At 49.2% G+C, this 19,473-nt stretch overlaps 2 protein-coding genes across 2 annotated transcripts; both read right to left on the bottom strand.

The window, feature by feature from the left end:
- Positions 1 to 270: 270 nt before the first annotated feature.
- On the bottom strand, positions 271 to 5,723 carry MRPL20 (mitochondrial ribosomal protein L20). The gene is made up of 4 exons (XM_028740864.2): positions 5,510 to 5,723; positions 3,897 to 4,007; positions 2,476 to 2,553; positions 271 to 554 (listed from the first exon to the last, which is right to left on the bottom strand). The coding sequence occupies exons 1-4, from the start codon at positions 5,594 to 5,596 to the stop codon at positions 381 to 383; spliced, it is 450 nt and encodes a 149-aa protein (XP_028596697.1). The 5' UTR covers positions 5,597 to 5,723; the 3' UTR covers positions 271 to 380.
- Positions 5,724 to 9,862: 4,139 nt separating this feature from the next.
- Positions 9,863 to 16,206, bottom strand: ANKRD65 (ankyrin repeat domain 65). Its single transcript, XM_028742081.2, has 4 exons — positions 15,805 to 16,206; positions 14,536 to 14,764; positions 12,129 to 12,678; positions 9,863 to 10,378 (listed from the first exon to the last, which is right to left on the bottom strand). Exons 1-4 carry the CDS (start codon positions 15,809 to 15,811, stop codon positions 9,911 to 9,913), a joined length of 1,254 nt encoding a protein of 417 aa, XP_028597914.2. The 5' UTR covers positions 15,812 to 16,206; the 3' UTR covers positions 9,863 to 9,910.
- Positions 16,207 to 19,473: the final 3,267 nt, after the last annotated feature.

Genomic DNA, 19,473 nt, shown 5'->3' with positions numbered 1-19,473 from the left:
GAGCTCCCGTCGTTCGGTCCCAGCTCCTGCCCACCTAGCAGTTCGAAAGCACTCTTAAGTGCAAGTAGATAAATAGGGACCGCTTTATAGTAGGAAGGTAAACGGCGTTTCCGTGTGCTGCGCTGGTGCTGGCTCACCAGCTGCAGCTTCGTCACGCTGGCCATGTGACCCAGAAGTGTCTTCGGATGGCGCCGGCTCACGGCCTCTAGAGCGAGATGAGCACGCAACCCTAGAGTCGGACACGACTGGCCTGTACGGGCAGGGGTACCTTTACCTTTTTTAATTTTGGATCACAGATTGAGACAGAAATTTTTTTTTTAGTATAAATATTCCTATTTTAATACTAGCACAACTCCACAAGCCAGCAACAGCCCCCTGCTTCATGTACATCTCACAATGCGTGAAAATATCCCTTCGGGTTCCTTTCCACCTCCCCGGGCGGCAAGAAGGCCTTCTTGACCTCTCCTCTTGGCTAAAGAGGCTAAGGACTTGAACGTCTTCGGCTCGTAGATCGCCAGGTCGGCCAGCGTTTTCCGGTTCAGTTCCACTTGACACTGAAATATGGAAAAAAAGAAGAGAAGGGAAACTTAAGAGGCAACTCAACCTTTCTGGAAGTGGATAAAGTAAGGCAGGAAGCTGTTGATACGGGTTTATACCGCAGTTCCTCCAAGGAGCTCAAGTTGACAATACATGTGTCAAGGATCTGTTTGCAAGGGAGGGGGGAGAGACAGGAACGTACAGAGAGCCTCCTCCTCTGTTGAGCAGCTGCACTTTGTCAGGGTCTGGGGAGTTTGCAGGAGACACGGAAGACGAGAGAAAGGGGAGCCAAAAATTTGCTAGCAGGGAAGGGAATGTGCAGCTTCCGTTGCATAATAATAATAATAATAATAATAATAATAATAATAATAATAATTTATTATTTACACCCCACCCATCTGGCTGAGTTTCCCCAGCCACTCTGGGTGGCGCCCAATCAAGTGTTAAAAACAGTACAGTGTTAAATATTAACAACTTCCCTAAATATGGCTGCCTTCAGATGTCTTTTAAAGATAGGATAGCTGCTTATTTCCTTCACATCTGACGGGAGGGTGTTCCACAGGGTGGGCGCCACTACCGAGAAGGCCCTCTGCCTGGTTCCCTGTAACCTCACTTCTCGCAATGAGGGAACTGCCAGAAGGCCCTCAGTGCTGGATCTCAGTCCACGATGGGGGTGGAGACGCTCCTTCAGGTATACAGAACCGAGGCCATTTAGGGCTTTAAAGGTCAGCACCAACACTTTGAATTGTGCTCGGAAACGTACTGGGAGCCAATGCAGATCTCTCGGAACCGTAAGATCTTCCACGTAAGGAAAAAAGGCGGAGAGGGGGTTTTCCCTGTTTTCTATGCTGGAGGGGAAATAGGAAGAAGGCACTTCCGGATTCTGCTAGCGATTGAGGCTGACATGGTTTTGAAACTTCTGCACTGTACATAAGTTTTGCATTCAATGAAAAGACAGGCTGTTCTCTTCGCAAGCATCCACACTCCCTTCTGACAACATGGTTCTTTCCCTCTTACCCTCAACAACACCCCAGTGAGGTAGGCTTTGAACGGTGACTGGCTCAAGGTCGCCCAGAGAGCATTATGGCCGTGTGGAGGTTTGAACCCTGGTCTCCTGGGTCCTAGGCCAACGCCCCAGGCATTATCCAGCACTCAGCCTAGCTGGAACCCGGTGTGAGCAGCAGAAAGAGCCTGAGGCAATGGTACAACATCTACTTTGTAGGAACAAGGTCCTGGTAAGCATTTTCCAGGTAAGGAAGGAAGAGGCTCCCTGTCTGAAACCCTGGAGAGGTGCTGCCAGTCCGTGTAGACATTACTGACTTAGATGGGCCTATGATCTGACTCAATATAAGGCTGCTTCCTATGTTTCCCAAAGTGTGGGAAACTAAAAAGCAAATTTTATTTTATTAAAAAAGGTTGTGGGGAAAGGAGAGAGGGAAACACACAGAACTTGCAGATAGCAAATTAAACGCAGCCTGTTATGGCCCAATAGGTGCCTAGCAACTCATGCATTTTTGCACAACGCCATTTTCATTTTTGCAGCTCCGGCTTGCTGTTTATCAAGCCCAGGGGTCAGCAAACTTTTTCAGTAGGGGGCCGGTCCACTGTCCCTCAGACCTTGGGGGGGGGGGGCTGGACTATTTTTGGAGGAAAAAATGAACGAATTCCTACGCCCCACAAATAACCCAGAGGTGCATTTTAAATAAAAGCACACATTCTACTCATGTAAAAGCACGCTGATTCCCGGACCGTCTGCGGGCTGGATTTAGAAAACGATTGGGCCAGATCCGGCCCCTGGGCCTTAGTTTGCCTACCCATGATCAAGCCCTTTGCTCAACTGTCGTTCGTGGCTGGTGGGCTCATCAAGGGAGGTGGTGGTGGTCCAAAAGGGCTATTCCAGAAGCAGGGCATATGCTAAGGAAGGGGTGAGCCACTTACCTGGGAGAGACCGCCACGGAGAACGTGGTACTTCAGACCATGCTCAAGTGATGCTGCTTCGATCCTGGTTTGCCAAAGCTGAAAGCAGAAACGGGAGCGTTCAGAGATACGTTTACTAAGGGACCACATGCCAGTGGTGGGCGGGGCCAGAGTCAAAAGGGGGTGGGGCATCAAATGTAATTTTTACCTCCATGTGGCAGGCTACATACACCCCTCCATACATCCAATCAAACAAAAAACATTACCAGGGTTTAAGGACACATCCCAGTTGGCCAAAAGCACTCAAGGGGGGTAAAAAGTAGGACCAGTGAGGGGCATGGCCTGGAGAAAGGGGGTGTGGCTTGGGAAGCGTTCCGAGGGCCAGATAGAGGTACAGAGGGCCACATTTGGCACCCAGGACTGTCCAGTCTTTTAAAAACACCTTTAATTAAATAAAAAAGAAACCTGTTCCGTCAAAGTATACATTTTGCATTTCTTTCAATAAATGCAATTATTATTCACTGAATTTCTATACTGCACTATACCCAGAGGTCTCAGGGCAATTCACAGAAAAGATCAACATAAAAAACCATAATATATAATCAAAATAAAAACAACAACCCAATAACACCCCCCCAAAAGGAGCCACATTTTAAAAGGATGTCAATCAGATCAACCAAAGGTCTGGTTAAAAAGGAAAGGCTTTGCCTGGTGCCTAAAACTGTATAATGAAGGCGCCAGGCGAACTTCCCTGGGGAGAGCATTCCACTGCAGAGAAGGCCTGTTTTTGTGTTGCCCCCCTCCACACCTCTCAAAGAGGCTGCTACTGATTTGGACTGGTAGGTGAGGCGGCCAGGATGCCGACAGGAGGTGGCACCAGAGCCAAGGGCAGGCACAGACGGAGATGAGAATGGAGGGAGCCAGAATCTCCAGCCGCCCTGCTGAAATCTACAAAGGCAGCACTGAGATGGAGGTGGATGAGACACAGGCCCATCTAGCCCAACGGTTGCCATTAATTTGATTCTGAATTGATTTTAGAATGTATTTTAATTAATTGATTGTGCTATTTTTATTGTTGTTAGCCGCTCTGAGCCCAGCTATGGCTGGGGAGGGCGGGATATAAATAAAAATTTATTATTATTATTATTATTATTATTATTATTATTATTATTATTATTATTATTAACCTCTAGGTGGGTGATGAGTAAGGATGCAGGCAGGTAGGGGCTGCCGGAAGGCAAACTGAGACTGGTGGGGCAGCGCCATAAGCCACTCTAATGGACCAGCCTCCAACGAAGGACTGTGCTATAGTTTCTCACCCATAGAGAGACAGCGAACACAGCAAGCACACCACCCCTTAATTGGGCCTGCGCAAATTTCGCAGTGTTACAGGAACGCGCAAACCGCACAAACGGAGCGGCGTTTCTAGCTGCCATCTTTACCATTCTCATGTCCTTCTTTTTCCGCTGTCTGGCCTTCGTGGCGTACATGAAAGCCCTCTGGACGGCGCGGACGGCCAAGCTGTAGCAACGGTTCTTCCGCCCACGGAAATGCTGGAAAGGCAACACACACAACACACTAAAAACAAAATACCCAAATGGTCTTCCGTTAAGGGAAGAAAGTTATCTCCTCTCACCTTGCGCTTCCTCGCCGCAGAACCCTGAATATTTTGCAATTCCCAGAGCTACAATTCCCAGCCCGCTTAATAAATTACCGTATTTTTCGCCCCATAGGGCGCACTGGCTCATAAGATGCACCTAGTTTTTGGGGGGGGAAATAAAGAAAAATAAATTATTTCCCCCCCCCCCCAAGGCGCTAGGCTGGGGCAGGGGAAGCCCGAGCTTCCCCTGACCCCAGCCCCCAGAACAGGCTGCTCTCCGCAAGCCGTGGGAGCCCTCCCGCGGCTTGCGCAGAGCTACCTGAAGCCCCGCCGTGACTGCTCAGCACGCCGGGGCTTCGGGGTGCAGGCAGCGCTGCGCAAGCCGTGGGAGCCCGGGGGGAACTCCCGCGGGCTCCCACGGCTTGCGGATGGCTTCCTGAAGCCTGGAGAGCGAGAGGGGTCGGTGCGCACCAACCCCTCTCGCTCTCCAGGATTCAGCGAAAGCCTGCATTCACCCCATAGGACGCACACACATTTCCCCTTCATTTTTGGAGGGGAAAAAGTGCGTCTTATAGGGCGAAAAATACGGTAAGTACTTAACCCCAGGTACCACTGTATTTAAATGGTGCTTCTACGTTGCTTTGGGTGACTTTTTTTGAGCAAGTTGACTAATAAATATAAAGCATAATAATATTAACTACAGTGGGTCTTCTGTGAGTAAGGACTAGAATTGGATACTGCCCGCCCATGTGTTATTATTATTTTAAAGGAAAAAAATGTCAAATTCAATGTCAATGCAAACTGGAATAAAATAAATTACCTCCACCCAAAAACCGCCTTGGAAAAGGAAGTTTTAGTATGTGTTGCTAATCTCCTACATCCTTTTTTGAGCATCTCAGATCTTTTCAATAGAGAAGGGACTGGTGGAAGAAATATTTAGGACTCAAGAAGAATGACAACACCATGCAATGAGTGAAATAAATAGGCGAAAACACTGAATATTTTTTTAAAAAAAAGATATTACAATGTCCTATATTATCTGGTGCTTCTTGCAAAGTGAACTAAGCAGATAAAAGAAAGGACTGCCTCCAATGCTAATGCTAATAATAATAATAATAATAAAGTTGTTTGTTGTTGTTGTTATTAATTGTTATTATTATTATTTCAGCCCCTAAAACAGTCCTGCGAGGACGGCTCGGCTGAGAGGCAGTCACCGGCCCAAGGTCACCCCCCAGGGATCTTCCGACACTCCCGTTAATTTCGATGGGTCTACTCGGAGCAGAGCTTACTCGAACACAGACCAGGAAGCAGGCCTACCCACCGCAGTAGCTAGTAAAGGAATGGATTCACGTGGGCAGCGAGGAAACAGGCTGCAAAAGGGCAAAGGAGCTGGGGAGGGCAATAGGGTGGGCGTTATGGGGAGGGGGGAGCAGGGCACCGATCCGCAGTTCTTACCCGTGCATGCTTCAGCACCTCCTGCTTCCGCCAAAAGCGATCGGTCAAACGGGCCCGGACCCAAAGGCTGGCCGTTAGGAAAACCATCCCAGCCCGCTTTTCCCCGCCGTCTCCTCCTCCTCCTCGGATTTGCAAGGAGGAGAAGCAAGGGCGGAAGCCACGCGGTGCAAACTGCAAGGCTTCCCTTCCGGGCTTGCGAACAGCGGCGATTTGCAACGCCGTGCAAAGGGAGAGTCGAAGAGGCTGAAGGCAAGCGCGCGCCCCCTGCCTTCCGCTTCTCTTTGGGACTCCCTATTGTGGGGTGAGGGGTATGGCGCGGGTCTCCATCGAAATCAAAAGAACAGAAAACAAGACGCACCCTCTCTTTGGAGCACCAAAGAGCGCCCCCCAAATATAGGAACGGTAGTTTTGTTAAGGGTGCTGGGAACTGTAGCTCGCTGAAGCTGCTGTTCTCTGCGGGTTTTGTTGGCAGGGAAAGGAACGTGTTCTAAATGTATTTTGTTTTAGGCTGCCAAGAGTCTTATAATACTATGCTTTATCCCACCTCAGTCAAGGGGAACTGTAGTCTACCCCTCCCAGAGCTACAGTTCCCAGCACCCTACCGTTTCTAGGATTCTTCGGGTGGGGGAAGTACTGTGTACTAAATGTATGGTACAGTGGTAGCTTGGGTTATGTACGCTTCAGGTTACAGACTCCGCTAACCCAGAAATAGTACCTCGGGTTAAGAACTTTGCTTCAGGATGAGAACAGAAATCGTGCTCCAGCGGCGTGACGGCAGCAGGAGGCCCCATTAGCTAAAGTGGTGCTTCAGGTTAAGAACAGTTTCAGGTTAAGAACGGACCTCTGGAACGAATTAAGTACTTAACCCGAGGTACCACTGTATTTAGGGAGTCAAGCGTCTCGTAATGCTATGCATTGCCCTACCTCCGCCCTGGGAACTGTAGTTTACCCCCTCCCAGAGCTACAGTTCCCCGCACCCATAGAAACTACAGTTCTCAGGATGTGCTTTAAACACATGAAATGAAGTTGTTGGGGCATCTTAAAGACTAAGGGCTGTTTCCAGGTCATTGAGGCAAAGATTGTATGCAGCGCCAGTCCCATTCAGTAGACCCACTGAAATAAAAATAATAATATCTAAGAAGGAAACAAATAAAATTATTATCTATACCCATTTAAATCAATGTTCTTGATTCAATTAATGTCTACTCTGGGCAGGATTAATTTTGGGCACAGCCCTAGCCCCACTTACCTGGGAGAAAGTCTCACTGGATTAACAAGGCTTACTTCTGAGTAGACATAGGAATGCACCGCAAGGGTTGCAAGCCAGCGTTTGTCAGAGCAGATCCCTTGAAAGGACTGTCTGGCGTAATGTAGTCCGAAGTGTGTCTTGTTGGGGATTTTGCCACTTACACACCCATTTTTCCTCAGATTATGGTTGCCTCCCAGCCATCATGGCTAGTAGCCACTCATCATCTTAAAGGTAAAGAGGTAAAGAGCCCCTGACCATTAGGTCCAGTCGAGACCGACTCTGGGGTTGCGGTGCTCATCTCGCTTTATTGGCCGAGGGAGCCAGCGTACAGCTTCCGGGAGGTCATGTGGCCAGCATGACTGAGCCGCTTCTGGTGAACCAGAGCAGCGCACGGAAACACCATTTACCTTCCCACTGGAGCGGTACCTATTTATCTACTTGCACTTTCACGTGCTTTCGAACTGTTAGGTTGGCAGGAGCAGGGACCGAGCAACAGGAGCTCACCCCATCGCGGGGATTCGAACCGCTGACCTTCTGATTGGCAAGTCCTACGCTCTGTGGTTTAACCCACAGCACCACCTGCATCCCTTCTTACCTTCCATGAAAAGCTTATGCTTTTGGAAGAGGCAGGACATAGGCAGCTGTGGCAGTCATGTTTTCGCCAAATTTCTGACATCTTCCGATTCACTTGAAAATGGTGCCAAACACCTGCAATTCAGCCCCTGCACTGTTTGGCGGTGCCAATCCCATGTTTCATGGTAGGCCATAAAATGAGCCCTCAGCACCCTAACCCACTGGGTCACTGTTTTGCCAAAAACCTGACGTTGTCCAATTAATTAAAAAATGGACGGAGGAGTAAACTACAGTGCTGTACTGACTGAGTTATCAAACATAGTTCATATATAACCAATCTGTCCATTTCCATCCTCCATTTCCCATCTCCCCAATCTTAAATTCAGTTTTCCACATTCATGCAGCAATTTGCTATTTATTTATCTGTTTATTTTAAAAATCCTCATGGAAATCCGATAGCATTTTCATGCTAATTTCTCCCAATAAACACAGTTTTGCTAAATTTCCCCTTACACATCTGTGTATGCTGACTACGCTAATACATTTTATTCATATATATATATATATATATATATATATATATTAAAATGCATGCTCTCCCATAATGTCTGTGTTTTTGTAAACATTGCTCGGTTGGAGAACTGCATGGCGAAATTCAGAGAAGTGCAAATGCTGAAGGATGCCTGCGGTTTGGTCTGCGCATTGTTTCGGAAAGTGTGAATTTGGTAAGGTAAAGGTAAAGGGACCCCTGACCATTAGGTCCAGTCGTGACCAACTCTCGCTTTATTGGCCGAGGGAGCCGGCGTACAGCTGCCGGGTCATGTGGCCAGCATGACTAAGCCGCTTCTGACGAACCAGAGCAGCGCACGGAAACACCGTTTACCTTCCTGCTGGAGCGGTACCTATTTATCTACTTGCACTTTCACGTGCTTTCGAACTGTTAGGTTGGCAGGAGCAGGGACCGAGCAACAGGAGCTCACCCCATCGCGGGGATTCGAACCGCTGACCTTCTGATTGGCAAGTCCTACGCTCTGTGGTTTAACCCACAGCACCACCTGCATCCCTTCTTACCTTCCATGAAAAGCTTATGATTGTGAATTTGGTAGGTTCCCCTTTAAATGCCAAGTGAATCAATTCTCTTCCCCAAACTCCACCAGGGAATCCCTTTGCTATCATCATAATCAGCACAAAAACCAGTTAGAGAATTTAACACATCTCCATAGGAAACTGCCATATACTGAGTCAGACCACAGGGTCCCCACTGAGTGGCAGCAGCTCGCCAGGATTTCTGTTGGGGGTCTTTTCTAGAGCCCTATCTTTTGCCCAACCTGGCAAAACAATCACCAGGGCCACAGATGGGTGTAGCCTGAGGAGAGTATGTGTGGTTAGTGAGGGGTGTGGCTTGAGGAAAGAGGGCGTGGTCTTGGGAGGGACTCAATGGCCAGCAAGAGAGACTTGGGGGCAGGTGTGCTGTGCTCCACCTCCAGAGGTTGCCTAGGACTACGAAAAGCTATTTCCTCTCCCTTACGTTTCTTTATTTATTACAGGCTTCCTCAAACTCGGCCCTCCAGATGTTTTGAGACTACAATTCCCATCATCCCTGACCACTGGTTCTGCTAGCTAGGGATCATGGGAGTTGTAGGCCAAAAACATCTGGAGGACCGAGTTTGAGGAAGCCTGATTTATTACATTCACACTCTAGGAGGCCTACACAATTCTCTTCCCATGTTATCCTCACAACAACCCTGCGAGGTAGGTTAGGCTGATGGACTGGTGACTGGCCCAAGGTCAAGTGAGTTTCATGCCCTTGGGGGGATTTGAACCCTAGTCTCCCAGATTCCCAATACCTGAAGGAGCATCTCCACCCCCATTGTTCAGCCCAGACACTGAGGTCCAGCTCCAAGGGCCTTGTGGCAGTTCCCTCACTGCGAGAAGTGAGGTTACAGGGAACCAGGCAGAGGGCCTTCTTGGTAGTGGCGCCTGCCCTGTGGAACGCCCTCCCATCAGATGTCAAAGAAATAAACAACTACCGTGGTGCCTCGGGTTACATACGCTTCAGGTTACATACGCTTCATCTTACAGACTCCGCTACCCAGAAACAGTACCTCGGGTTAAGAACTTTGCTTCAGGATGAGAACAGAAATCGTGCTCCGGTGGCGCGGCAGCAGCAGGAGGCCCCATTAGCTAAAGTGGTGCTTCAGGTTAAGAACAGTTTCAGGTTAAGAATGGACCTCCGGAACGAATTAAGTACTTAACCCGAGGTACCACTGTATTTGACTTTTAGAAGACATCTGAAGGCAGCCCTGTTTAGGGAAGTTTTTAATGTTTTATATTTTATCGTGTTTTTAATATTCTGTTGGGAGCCGCCCAGAATGGCTGGGAAAACCCAGCCAGATGGGTGGGGTATAAATAATAAATTATTATCATTACATTTTAACTGCTATACCCGACTGGCTCTCATACACCCACCCACCAGTACTGTACCGATGTTACAAATGAACCGCTGTACATCAAACCATAAATAACAATACTAAAAAGACAAGCATTTAATATGTGATCAGGCCAGGCAGAGGGCTGAGTCAAGAGGCTATAGAGTTACAGGAGGGGGGAGACTGAGGTGGCCCAGGGTCCTCCAGGCTAAGAATGCCTCCAGGACTTGTCCTCTCTGAGACCAGCTCCTGTGCTGTCTCCTTCCACTGAGTCCTCCGGAAAAGGCTTGCCCCTTTTGCCAACAAGAGTTCCATCAAAGGGAAGTGCCCTTTCTCTGCAGCCAGGTGCAAGGGGGTTTTGCCCATCCAGCCAGCAGCGTTGACGTCTGCCCCCTCGTCCAGGAGGAAGCTGACGACGGTGACGTGGCCGCGGCTGGCAGCCCGGTGAAGTGGAGTCAGGTTGAGGTGGTCCCTCCCATCGATGCTCGCAGCACCTTCCCTGACCAGGGAGGAGACAACTGGCAGGTGACCCTCAGTCGCAGCTTTGTGGAGGGCAGTGCAGCCGTAGCGGTCAGTCAGGTTCACAGCTGCTTGACTCTGGAGCAGAAGCTTCACCATCTAGCAAAAGAGAGGAAAATACAGCAAACAATGAGATGCTCACGTAAGCCCCGGACACCACTTTATCTGTAAGTTCTCTAATGTTTCAGGGGGGCCCTGAGCTGCCATAAGTGGCCTGCATAGGGGGAGAGACTAAGGGGGAGGTAGTAGGAGGGAAGCAGACACAGAGAGATGCAGGCAGAAGAAAAAGGCTGGAATGGACCTTCAGCTTCTGCCTACATCGCTGGAAGCAGCTCAAGTAGAAGCTGAAGGTCCATTCCAGCCTTTTTCTCCTGCCTGCATCTGTCTCTTCTCGTCACCTTTTTGCTCATTCTCTAGGACAGGAAGATGAAGAAACCTTGATCCGCTTGGGTCAGTTGGGGTGAGCTCATTATCTGGTTAGATCATGAACATTGGCTGTATCCTTGTAAAGTCCTGGCAAAAAAATTGGTGTTTTGTGTTTCATTTTTTAAGTTTGTATTTTTAAAATTAAAGTTTAGTTGTTATTTCTTTTTCTGGAAAAAATAATCAGTAAGCTAATTTAAGTTTTAGCTTCTTTGATGAATAAAAAGAATGTTCTTTATGATTGAATATGAGTATGTACTCAATATATGTTTGGCTTAAAAAAAAATCTTCCCCAAAGCCTAGCGCATGGGTAGGCTAACTAAGGCCCGGGGGCCAGATCCGGCCCAATCGCCTTCTAAATCCGGCCCGCGGACAGTCCGGGAATCAGCTTGATTTTACATGAGTAAAATGTGTCCTTTTATTTAAAATGCATCTCTGGGTTATTTGTGGGGCATAGGAATTTGTTCATTTCCCCCCTCAAAATATAGTCCAGCCCCCCACAAGGTCTGAGGGACAGTGGACAGGCCCCCTGCTGAAAACGTTTGCTGACATCTGCTTAGCGAAATGGACTTTTCCACCATACTGTAATGGCAAAACCGAAGTGCAGGATCCTTCCTGACAGCCATGCTTCCTCACCGCCATGTCCCCTTCAAAGATTTTACAGCCTTAGAAGGGGACAAACTCTAGCTCTCATCAGCCCCAGCCAATGTAACCAGGGATCATGGGAGTTGTAGTGCACCAACATCTGGAGGGCATATTCCAATATTTGTGGAATATTGATTTATAACTAATTATTTTTGTGGGCTGACAAAGTGAAGAGTAACTCTACTTGATATTCTGGGAATATGTAATACAGTGGCACCTTGGTTCTTGAACTTAATCTGTTTCGGGAGTCTGTTCGATTCCCGAAATGGTTTGAAAATCAAGGTGCGGCCTCCGATTGGCTGCAGGAGCTCCCTGCACTCAATTGGACGCCACAGAATCCACGTTGGACGTTCAGCTTCCAAAAAGCATTCGCAAACCAGAACACTCACTTCCGGGTTTGCGGTGTTCAGGAGCCGATTTGTTCGCGAGCCAAGCCATTTGAGTACCAAGGTACCACTGTAGTTGTATAAAAGTCTAAGCAGAAATTGAAATATGTACTGATGGGAAATAAAGAAGGGGGAAAATGAATGATAAAATGTTAAAATATTTTAAGTATTGCAATGGAATTAGGAGAAGCACGTAACATTGAGCAGCAAGAAAGGGAGGGAAGAGAAACATCATGGAAGCAGCGTAGCAAGTCAGCTTTAAAATTTGTATTAAATTTGGATTAATTTGCTAAAATCTTTGAAAAGCAATAAGAACTCATTGGCTAACATCTGGAGAACACCACAGGCTACCACCCGTGGCTGTAAAAAGACAACAAACAAACAAATAATCTAACCTCATGATGGCCATTGTTAGCAGCAATGGAGAGCGGCGTTCTCCCTAGGCCATCCTGAGCATTCATGCTGGCGCCTTTGGCAAGCAAGAACTTCAGAGCTTCTGTTTTTCTGCTCTCAGCTGCTACGTGCAGTGGTGTGACACTCCCTCCGCTTCCTAAATCCGGGCTGACGCCCTGCGATATCAGCAGGTCCACAATATGCAACCGGTTGTTGGCCGTCGCCCAATGCAGGGCCGACCACTGGCGACGGTCGAGGCCGGCCGGGTCCGTTCCGTGCCGCAAGAGGAGCTGCACCACCAGGGTATGCCCGTTGGCAGCGGCGAAATGGAGCGGGGTGAGGCCTCCTTTGGTTGGCGCCTCCGCTGCTGCACCCCGGCGCAGGAGGAGCTCCGCCACTTGACTGTGGCCGCTCCAAGAGGCGCAGTGGAGAGGCATGTAGCCGGAAGCGTCGCTGGCGTTGGCCAACGCTCCACGCTGGATGAGAAACTTCACCAACGCGGCACTACCATTCAAGGAGGCGGCGTGCAAAGGCGTCCAGCCATTCTCATCTCTGAAAGGGTGGTTTCCCATTACTTATTTGTTTTGTAAGATTTATATACTGCTCGGTTGTGAAATGGAACGGAACAGCAACCTCGCTGCAGTTTGCAAGGAGAATGAAACAAACCGTCGAAAACAACTGCAGTCAAACCTCGGTTGTCGAACATAATCCGTTCCGGAAGCCCATTCGGCTTTTGAAATGTTCGACAACCGAGCCGCGGCTTCCGATTGGCTGCAAGAGCTTCTTGCACTCAAGCGGAAGCCGTGTCGGACGTTTGGCTTCCGAAAAACGTTCAAATATGAGAACACTTACTTCTGGGTTTGGGGTGTTCGGGAGCTGAAACGTACGATAACGGAAGCGTTCAGAAACTGAGGTTTGACTGTATTTAGAACATTCAAAAATTAATTGGCACAAACGTTAAGCTTTAAAACCAGGTTAAAACATTCACCCACATTCTATGTGGATAGGTTTCCCTAAGCTAAGACGTTTTTAAGCAGGTGAGGGAGCCTGCCTGGTGTCAGTCATTTGACGCTCCCCCTGCAGCCCTTGCACTGCCTTCTCAAAGTTGGGTAAGTGAGGCACTGGGCTTTGGAAAGGAGGCCTACGGGATCTGACAGAGCCCTTGAGTCCTTCTGCCTCATTCCCAAAGCCTGGTTTGCGCTTTCCCAGCATTGGGAAGGAGATAGGAGGGTTCTGGGACCCTGCCAGAGCCTCATGCCTCCTTCCCAAAGCTAGTTACTCACTTAGCCAATTTTGGGAAAGCTGCACGAAGGGGTTTTTTGGGGGGCGGGGGCGAATTAGGATCCCACTCTCCCCCCCCCATGCAACAATGCAGTGTGTAGCCTGCAGGTTTCGTGTCGAATTACTGTTGCAGCCCCCTTGGTATGAGAAGTTCAGATCCTATTTTCCTGGATTTACAGCCAGTTGTCCTGGTTTCTGATTTGATCCTGGAATGTCTCATTTCCCCCCCTTTGGAAGTCTCTATTTTCATTGGAGAGATGTTGGAGGGTATGGGGTTATGTGACCCCCCTAGCCAAGGGAAGTTTTAAAATGTTTTCAAATGCTTCATGTTTGATCACATTTTTATATATGTTGGAAGCCGCCAACAGTGGCTGGGAAAGCCCAGTCAGATGAGCGGGATAATATAAATATAAATATAAATATAAATATAAATATAAATATAAATATAAATATAAATATAAATATAAATATAAATATAAATATAAATATAAATATACAGTGCTTTTTTTCTGTGGGGACGCAGGGGTACACATACCCCTAAACATTTTGTGATTCTTTGTACTTTTGTCCATTTACTGTATTTATTTTCCCCGATTTGAACTATAAAGTGGTGATTTTCTTGAGTCAAAATGAGAGTACAGTGGTACCTCGGGTTACATACGCTTCAGGTTACATATGCTTCATCTTACAGACTCCGCTAACCCAGAAATAGTACCTCGGGTTAAGAACTTTGCTTCAGGACGAGAACAGAAATCATGTTCCGGTGGCATGGCAGCAGCAGGAGGCCCCATTAACTAAAGTGGTGCTTCAGGTTAAGAACAGTTTCAGGTTAAGAACAGACCTCCGGAACGAATTAAATACTTAACCCGAGGTACCACTGTACCCCTAAACATTTTTTAGAAAATAGCACGGAATATAAATATAAATAATATAGATCTAGATCTAGATATAATACTATAGGACGTCCCTATTTTCATCAGAGAAATGTCAGAGGGTGTGGAAGTTGGACCTTCCTGTTCTTAACTAATAGTGTTGCTGACTCATAGGCAGCGCTACCTGAGGCCCAGTGCTTGCACTTCCTCCCGGACACCAGAAGGGGCAGCAGAGGGCCCTCCTCTCTCACCTCACCTGCTCTCTGTGTCCGCCCCTTGCTTCAACAGCTGCTTGACCAGGTGCGTGTCCCCATTCCGGGCCGCCCGGTGCAGCTCCTTCCAGCTCGGTTGCACAGCAGTCGGGATCAGGTGATTCTCGGGGATAAATTTGTGGCTGTGCTCCCCAGTCAGGGTCCCCTCCTCAGCATCGTCCTCCTCGCTCAGCACCATCCATTTCCTTGCTGCCTCGGCCTCGACTCTGGTGCCTCTCAGGAAGAAGGACAAGTAATCCGTTAAGATGCTCTCAATCTTGACAATACATATTTGGCCATAATATAGACATGGGAATGATTGTGGAATATAGATATAAAATTTACAGCATGTTACAGTTCAAGAGCAAATTACAGTGGGTACCTCTGGATGCGAATGGGATCCGTTCCGGAGCCCAGTTCGCATCCTGAAGCGAACGCACCCCGCGTCTGCGCGTGCGCAGGTTGCGATTTGCCGCTTCCGCGCATGTGTGTGACGTCATTTTGAAACATCATACATACATCACAGAAGGGGTGTAACCTAAGACCCCCCCCCCCCGATACATCATACCTACATCTCAGAAAAGGTGGTCTAAAACAGAAATTTGAATGTTGTTTTTCCTGTCTGCCAGGTTACTGTATCTGATTGTCTTTCCTGATAGCCTGTCACCCATTAAAATGCTGATTACTCAATTCCTGAGACAATGGGAAGGCTCCCTGACCCCCTCTCCCTCCTTGCAGGGAGAACATTTGGTCAGTTTGGGAATCAAAATGGTTTCAGGTCGGTCTTCCTGTGCTGATCTATGTACATGCTTGGTGGGTACACTTATGAACATTACCATATATCTAAGACCTCAAAATTACTATCACAATATTAGCCTCTTGTACGTGGGCAAAATTTACACCCATTGCTCCACCCACTTCTGCCTTTGGCCCCGCCCCATGCCTAGCATGTGACCTTCTGATATCCCAGGGCATCATACTGGATCTAGAAAGTGAGGGGGGGTATCACATCTCTGCACATAGCCAGTGGCGTAGCATGGGGGGTGCAGGGGGGGCCGGCCGCACCGGGCGCAACATCTGGGGTTAGGGCAAATCCACGGGTTAGGGGGCGCAAATCCACGGGTTAGGGGGCGCAAATTACTTGCCTTGCCCCGGGTGTTGACAACCCACGCTACGCCGCTGCACATAGCAGCCAAGAGTGGAGAAACTGAACCTCCCTTTTGAGAACATTGTCACTTAATGGAGAGAGCGAGAGAGAAATATATTTTTCTTACCAGTCATTTCTCTTCCACGGCCGACTGGCGCTCTTTTATTTATTCTGAGGTTGCTCCCGAACAAAACATGGGCGGTTCTCTTATCCCGTGGGTTCTGAGTGCGAGGAGGCGCGTACAGTTGTTTGCTCCCCAAAATTCGGTTGTCCTCATGCCCCAAGGTCGTCTCTCCTGCTCCTTGGAAGGTCCTCAGAGCAGCAACTCTCAGATTTGTTTGCGCAAGCAAAGCTTCGATCGAACACACAAATGGACCATTCCTATGGAAAGGAAACCGGCTACCAGACCATATTTTAACCCCGAAAGCCTTTGCCCCCCGTTAATATCCAGCCCGTTCAGAAGCAGAGCCAGCCAGCCAGCTCCCTTCGCCTCCTTGTTTTGTTACGATCCGTGCATTCTGGAGTGTACCCAGAGCTGTTTATTTAATGACTAAATGGATTCTAAGAAGAGGGAGGGGTGCCTGACCGCTAATGGTTAATAGGATATTGGCCTGACAGACTTCTTGGCTCCCTGCCTAGGGCACATTTGTGAGCTCTTCCAAGTCGAAGTTCTGAAACTGTAGATCAGGGGTGGGGAAGCTTTTTCACATGGAGGCCCATTTTTTTTTTTTAAAAAAATATCCTTCTCCTCATAACACTAGACCATGTGAACATCCAATCTAGCTGGACAGTTAAAAGAAGGTACTTCTTCATGGAAAGGTAAAAGGTAAAGATAAAGGACCCCTGGATGGTTAAGTCCAGTCAAAGGCGATTATGGGGCTGCACCGCTCATCTTGCTTTCAGGCTGAGGGAACCGACGTTTGTCCACAGACAGTTTCCGGGACATGTGGCCAGCATGACTAAACCTCTTCTGGTGCAACAGAACACCGTGACGGAAACCAGAGTGCATAGAAACGCTGTTTACCTTCCCGCCGCAGGGGTACCTATTTATCTACTTGCACTAGCATGCTTTCGATCTGCTAGGTTGGCAGGAGCGGGGACAGATAACGGGAGCTCACCCCATCGCGGGGATTCGAACCGCCAACCTTCTGATTGGCAAGCCCAAGAGGCTCAGTGGTTTAGACCACAGCGCCACCCGCGTTCCACTTCTTGATGTAGCGCCCAGCTAAACTACGGAACTCGCTTCCACAGGAGGCAGTGGAAGCCACCAAGCTATATGGCCCTAAAAGAGGATTGGACAAATTCATGGAGGGCTGGTCTAACGAAGACTAATAACCATGATGGCTATGCTCTACCTCTGTGATCAAAGGCAGTAATTGATTTTGAATGGGCTCTTCTTATGTTCCTGACTGTAACCGAATCCTAGAAAGACAGAGGTGTCATGTATACTGAGTTCTCGTGCCCAGGAGGTGGGGAGATGGCCTGCCCTGGACAGTGTTGCGTCCCCTGGAAAGCGCAGGGGAGCAGCTTGGGGATGCTTCTCCCAGAATCAGCACTGTCACTAGAGGTGCCTCGCTTCCCCATGCTTTTCGGGCAGAGATGGCTTGGCCACTGTACTCCATTCTCTGCTCTCGGATTACTGCAATGCATTCTACATGGGGCTTCTGTGAGTTTCCCCCTCACAGTGCTGCATTTCCCAGCACCATAAGCAAACTACAGTTCCCAGGATTCATGTCTCTGTGTGTGTATATGAGAGAGAGAGAGAGAGAGAGAGAGAGAGAGAGAGAGAGAGAGAGAGAGATGCTTGAATGTGTATTGGATGTGCTTTAAACATACTGTGGATCTGCAGGGCCACTCCTAGTCTAGCTGTAAGTAAGAAGGCTGGCAGGGGGCTGGGTGGGCAGACTAAGATTGGTGGTGTTATGTAGTGTAGTTTCACCCTGGGCCAACAGGGGGATACTGTATATAGTTTTCACTCAGGTCTGTAGATAGTTTTCACTCAGGTCCGCGGCAGTTATTTTAGGCGGGAACTCTGGGCTGTTGTGGTTACAATGTGACAGCCGGCTGCCTATAAATACAGGCCGGCTGAGCTGTTCACTGTCAGTTCTATTCCAGCTTACCATAATAAAGAGCTACTTGAAGAGATCGCTGTGCCGGCTGCTATGTCAACCCACGACTTAACACTGGCGACGAAGGTGGGATGGATGGACATCAGAGCACAGCCAGATGCGGCCAGCCTCTGAACTGAGCTGAATCACTGAGCTGAATCACAGAGCGAAATCACTGAGCGAAATCACTGGGCAGAACCAGTTCAGAGCTGACTGTTCTGGCTAGAGCACTGTGTTCCATCCATCGCCCTTCACGCCGGCATCGGAATCATGGCTTCACTTGTGCCTCTACCGCCGTTTGCGCCAGCCTCTGAATCATGGGACTCCTACCTCGCTCGGTTCGACTGCTACCTCCAAGCCAACGAACTGACAGCAGTATCACAGGATCGGAAGCGGGGCCTATTCCTCAGCCTCTGTGGGCCTGAGGTGTTTGAGACGGCCCGAGCGTTGGTTGCGCCTGAAGCAGTCCAGGCATCACCATGGGACACGATCCAAGAGAAGCTCCGCAACCACTACGCACCAAAGCCGTCCAAGATTGCTGCCCGCCATGCGTTCTACCACAGGAACCAGGCAGAGGGGGAGTCAATCAACAACTACACCACCGCCCTGCGACAGGCTGCAATGCACTGTGAGTTCCGAGACTTAGACGATGCCCTGATGGATCGAATCGTCTGCGGGGTCCGGGACATCCATCTGCAACGGCGTCTCCTAGCCAAGCCAGACCTCACGCTACAGAAAGCCATTGAGGAGGCTGTGGCCTCAGAAGCTGCTGAACGCTCCGCTCAGGAGATCCGCAAGTCCAGCAGCCTGCGTCTTGCTAGGGAGCCCGTTCCGGTGCATCATGAAGAGGCCAGCAGTGAGGAGGCATCCTCCAGTGAAGACGATGATGTGCACCAGACAAAGCGGGAGCGCAGGAAGTTCCAACAGAAGTCCAAGGGCCAACCGGAATGTGCTGGCTGCGGAGGCAACCATTCCCGTGCCAAGTGTCGATTCAGAGACGCCATCTGTAGGAGGTGTTCCAGAAGGGGCCACATCGCTAAGGTCTGCCGATCGGCTCCGTCTGACACCCCCCCTTCATCGACTCGCAAGTCCAAGTCTTCACTCCAGTCTGCCAAGGAAAGTTGTTTCGCTCTCACCAACTGCCGCTGCCCGTCTGGAACCACGATTGGCCAAACCGACTCGCCTACGAGACGCAAGCTGAACGTCACGGTGCTCATTGAAGGAGCTCCATGTGACATGGAGATCGACACCGGGTCTGCCCTGTCCATCGTGTCATGGAGCACCATCAAAAGACTGGTACCCAGAGTGTCCAAAAGGCAACTCGACTCTCACCGCGTACACCTGAGAGACTACCAGGGAAACGACGTTCCCGTGGTAGGCGTTGGCCGGTTCCGGATCGCCTTCAAGGATTTTTCGGGTCTGCTCCGGTTGGTGGTGGTCGAAGGTCAGCGGCCAAGCCTCCTAGGGCTAGACTGGTTTGATGCCCTCGGCCTGGAAGTCACCGGCATCAACTGCATCTCTAACGCAGAGACTGAGGGTCTGGTCAAAGACTTTGCCGAGGTTTTTGACGGCACCTTGGGCCAATATACAGGTACGCCCATCTCCTTTAGCCTGGATCCACAAGTCGCCCCCATCAAGCTAAAGCCACGCCGGGTTCCCTTTGCTCTCAAGGCTAAGGTGGACGAACA

This window comes from Podarcis muralis, chromosome 7 (assembly GCF_964188315.1).
Source record: "Podarcis muralis chromosome 7, rPodMur119.hap1.1, whole genome shotgun sequence".
NCBI classification, from domain to species: Eukaryota; Metazoa; Chordata; class Lepidosauria; order Squamata; family Lacertidae; genus Podarcis; species Podarcis muralis.
The sequence above is the reverse complement of the archived record's forward strand: the minus strand, read 5'-3'. Positions and strand labels throughout refer to the sequence as shown.

Coding starts and splice junctions, on each gene's coding strand:
- ANKRD65 (XM_028742081.2), bottom strand. Junction 12,679..14,535: donor GGGGCGGACACAGAGAGCAG/GTGAGGTGAGAG, acceptor CCACCCTTTCAG/AGATGAGAATGGCTGGACGC. Junction 10,379..12,128: donor CTAACAATGGCCATCATGAG/GTTAGATTATTT, acceptor CTCTTTTGCTAG/ATGGTGAAGCTTCTGCTCCA.
- MRPL20 (XM_028740864.2), bottom strand. CDS start 5,596: ATGGTTTTCCTAACGGCCAGCCTTTGGGTCCGGGCCCGTTTGACCGAT. Junction 2,554..3,896: donor AAAAGAAGGACATGAGAATG/GTAAAGATGGCA, acceptor TTCTGCTTTCAG/CTTTGGCAAACCAGGATCGA. Junction 555..2,475: donor TCCGTGGCGGTCTCTCCCAG/GTAAGTGGCTCA, acceptor TCCATATTTCAG/TGTCAAGTGGAACTGAACCG.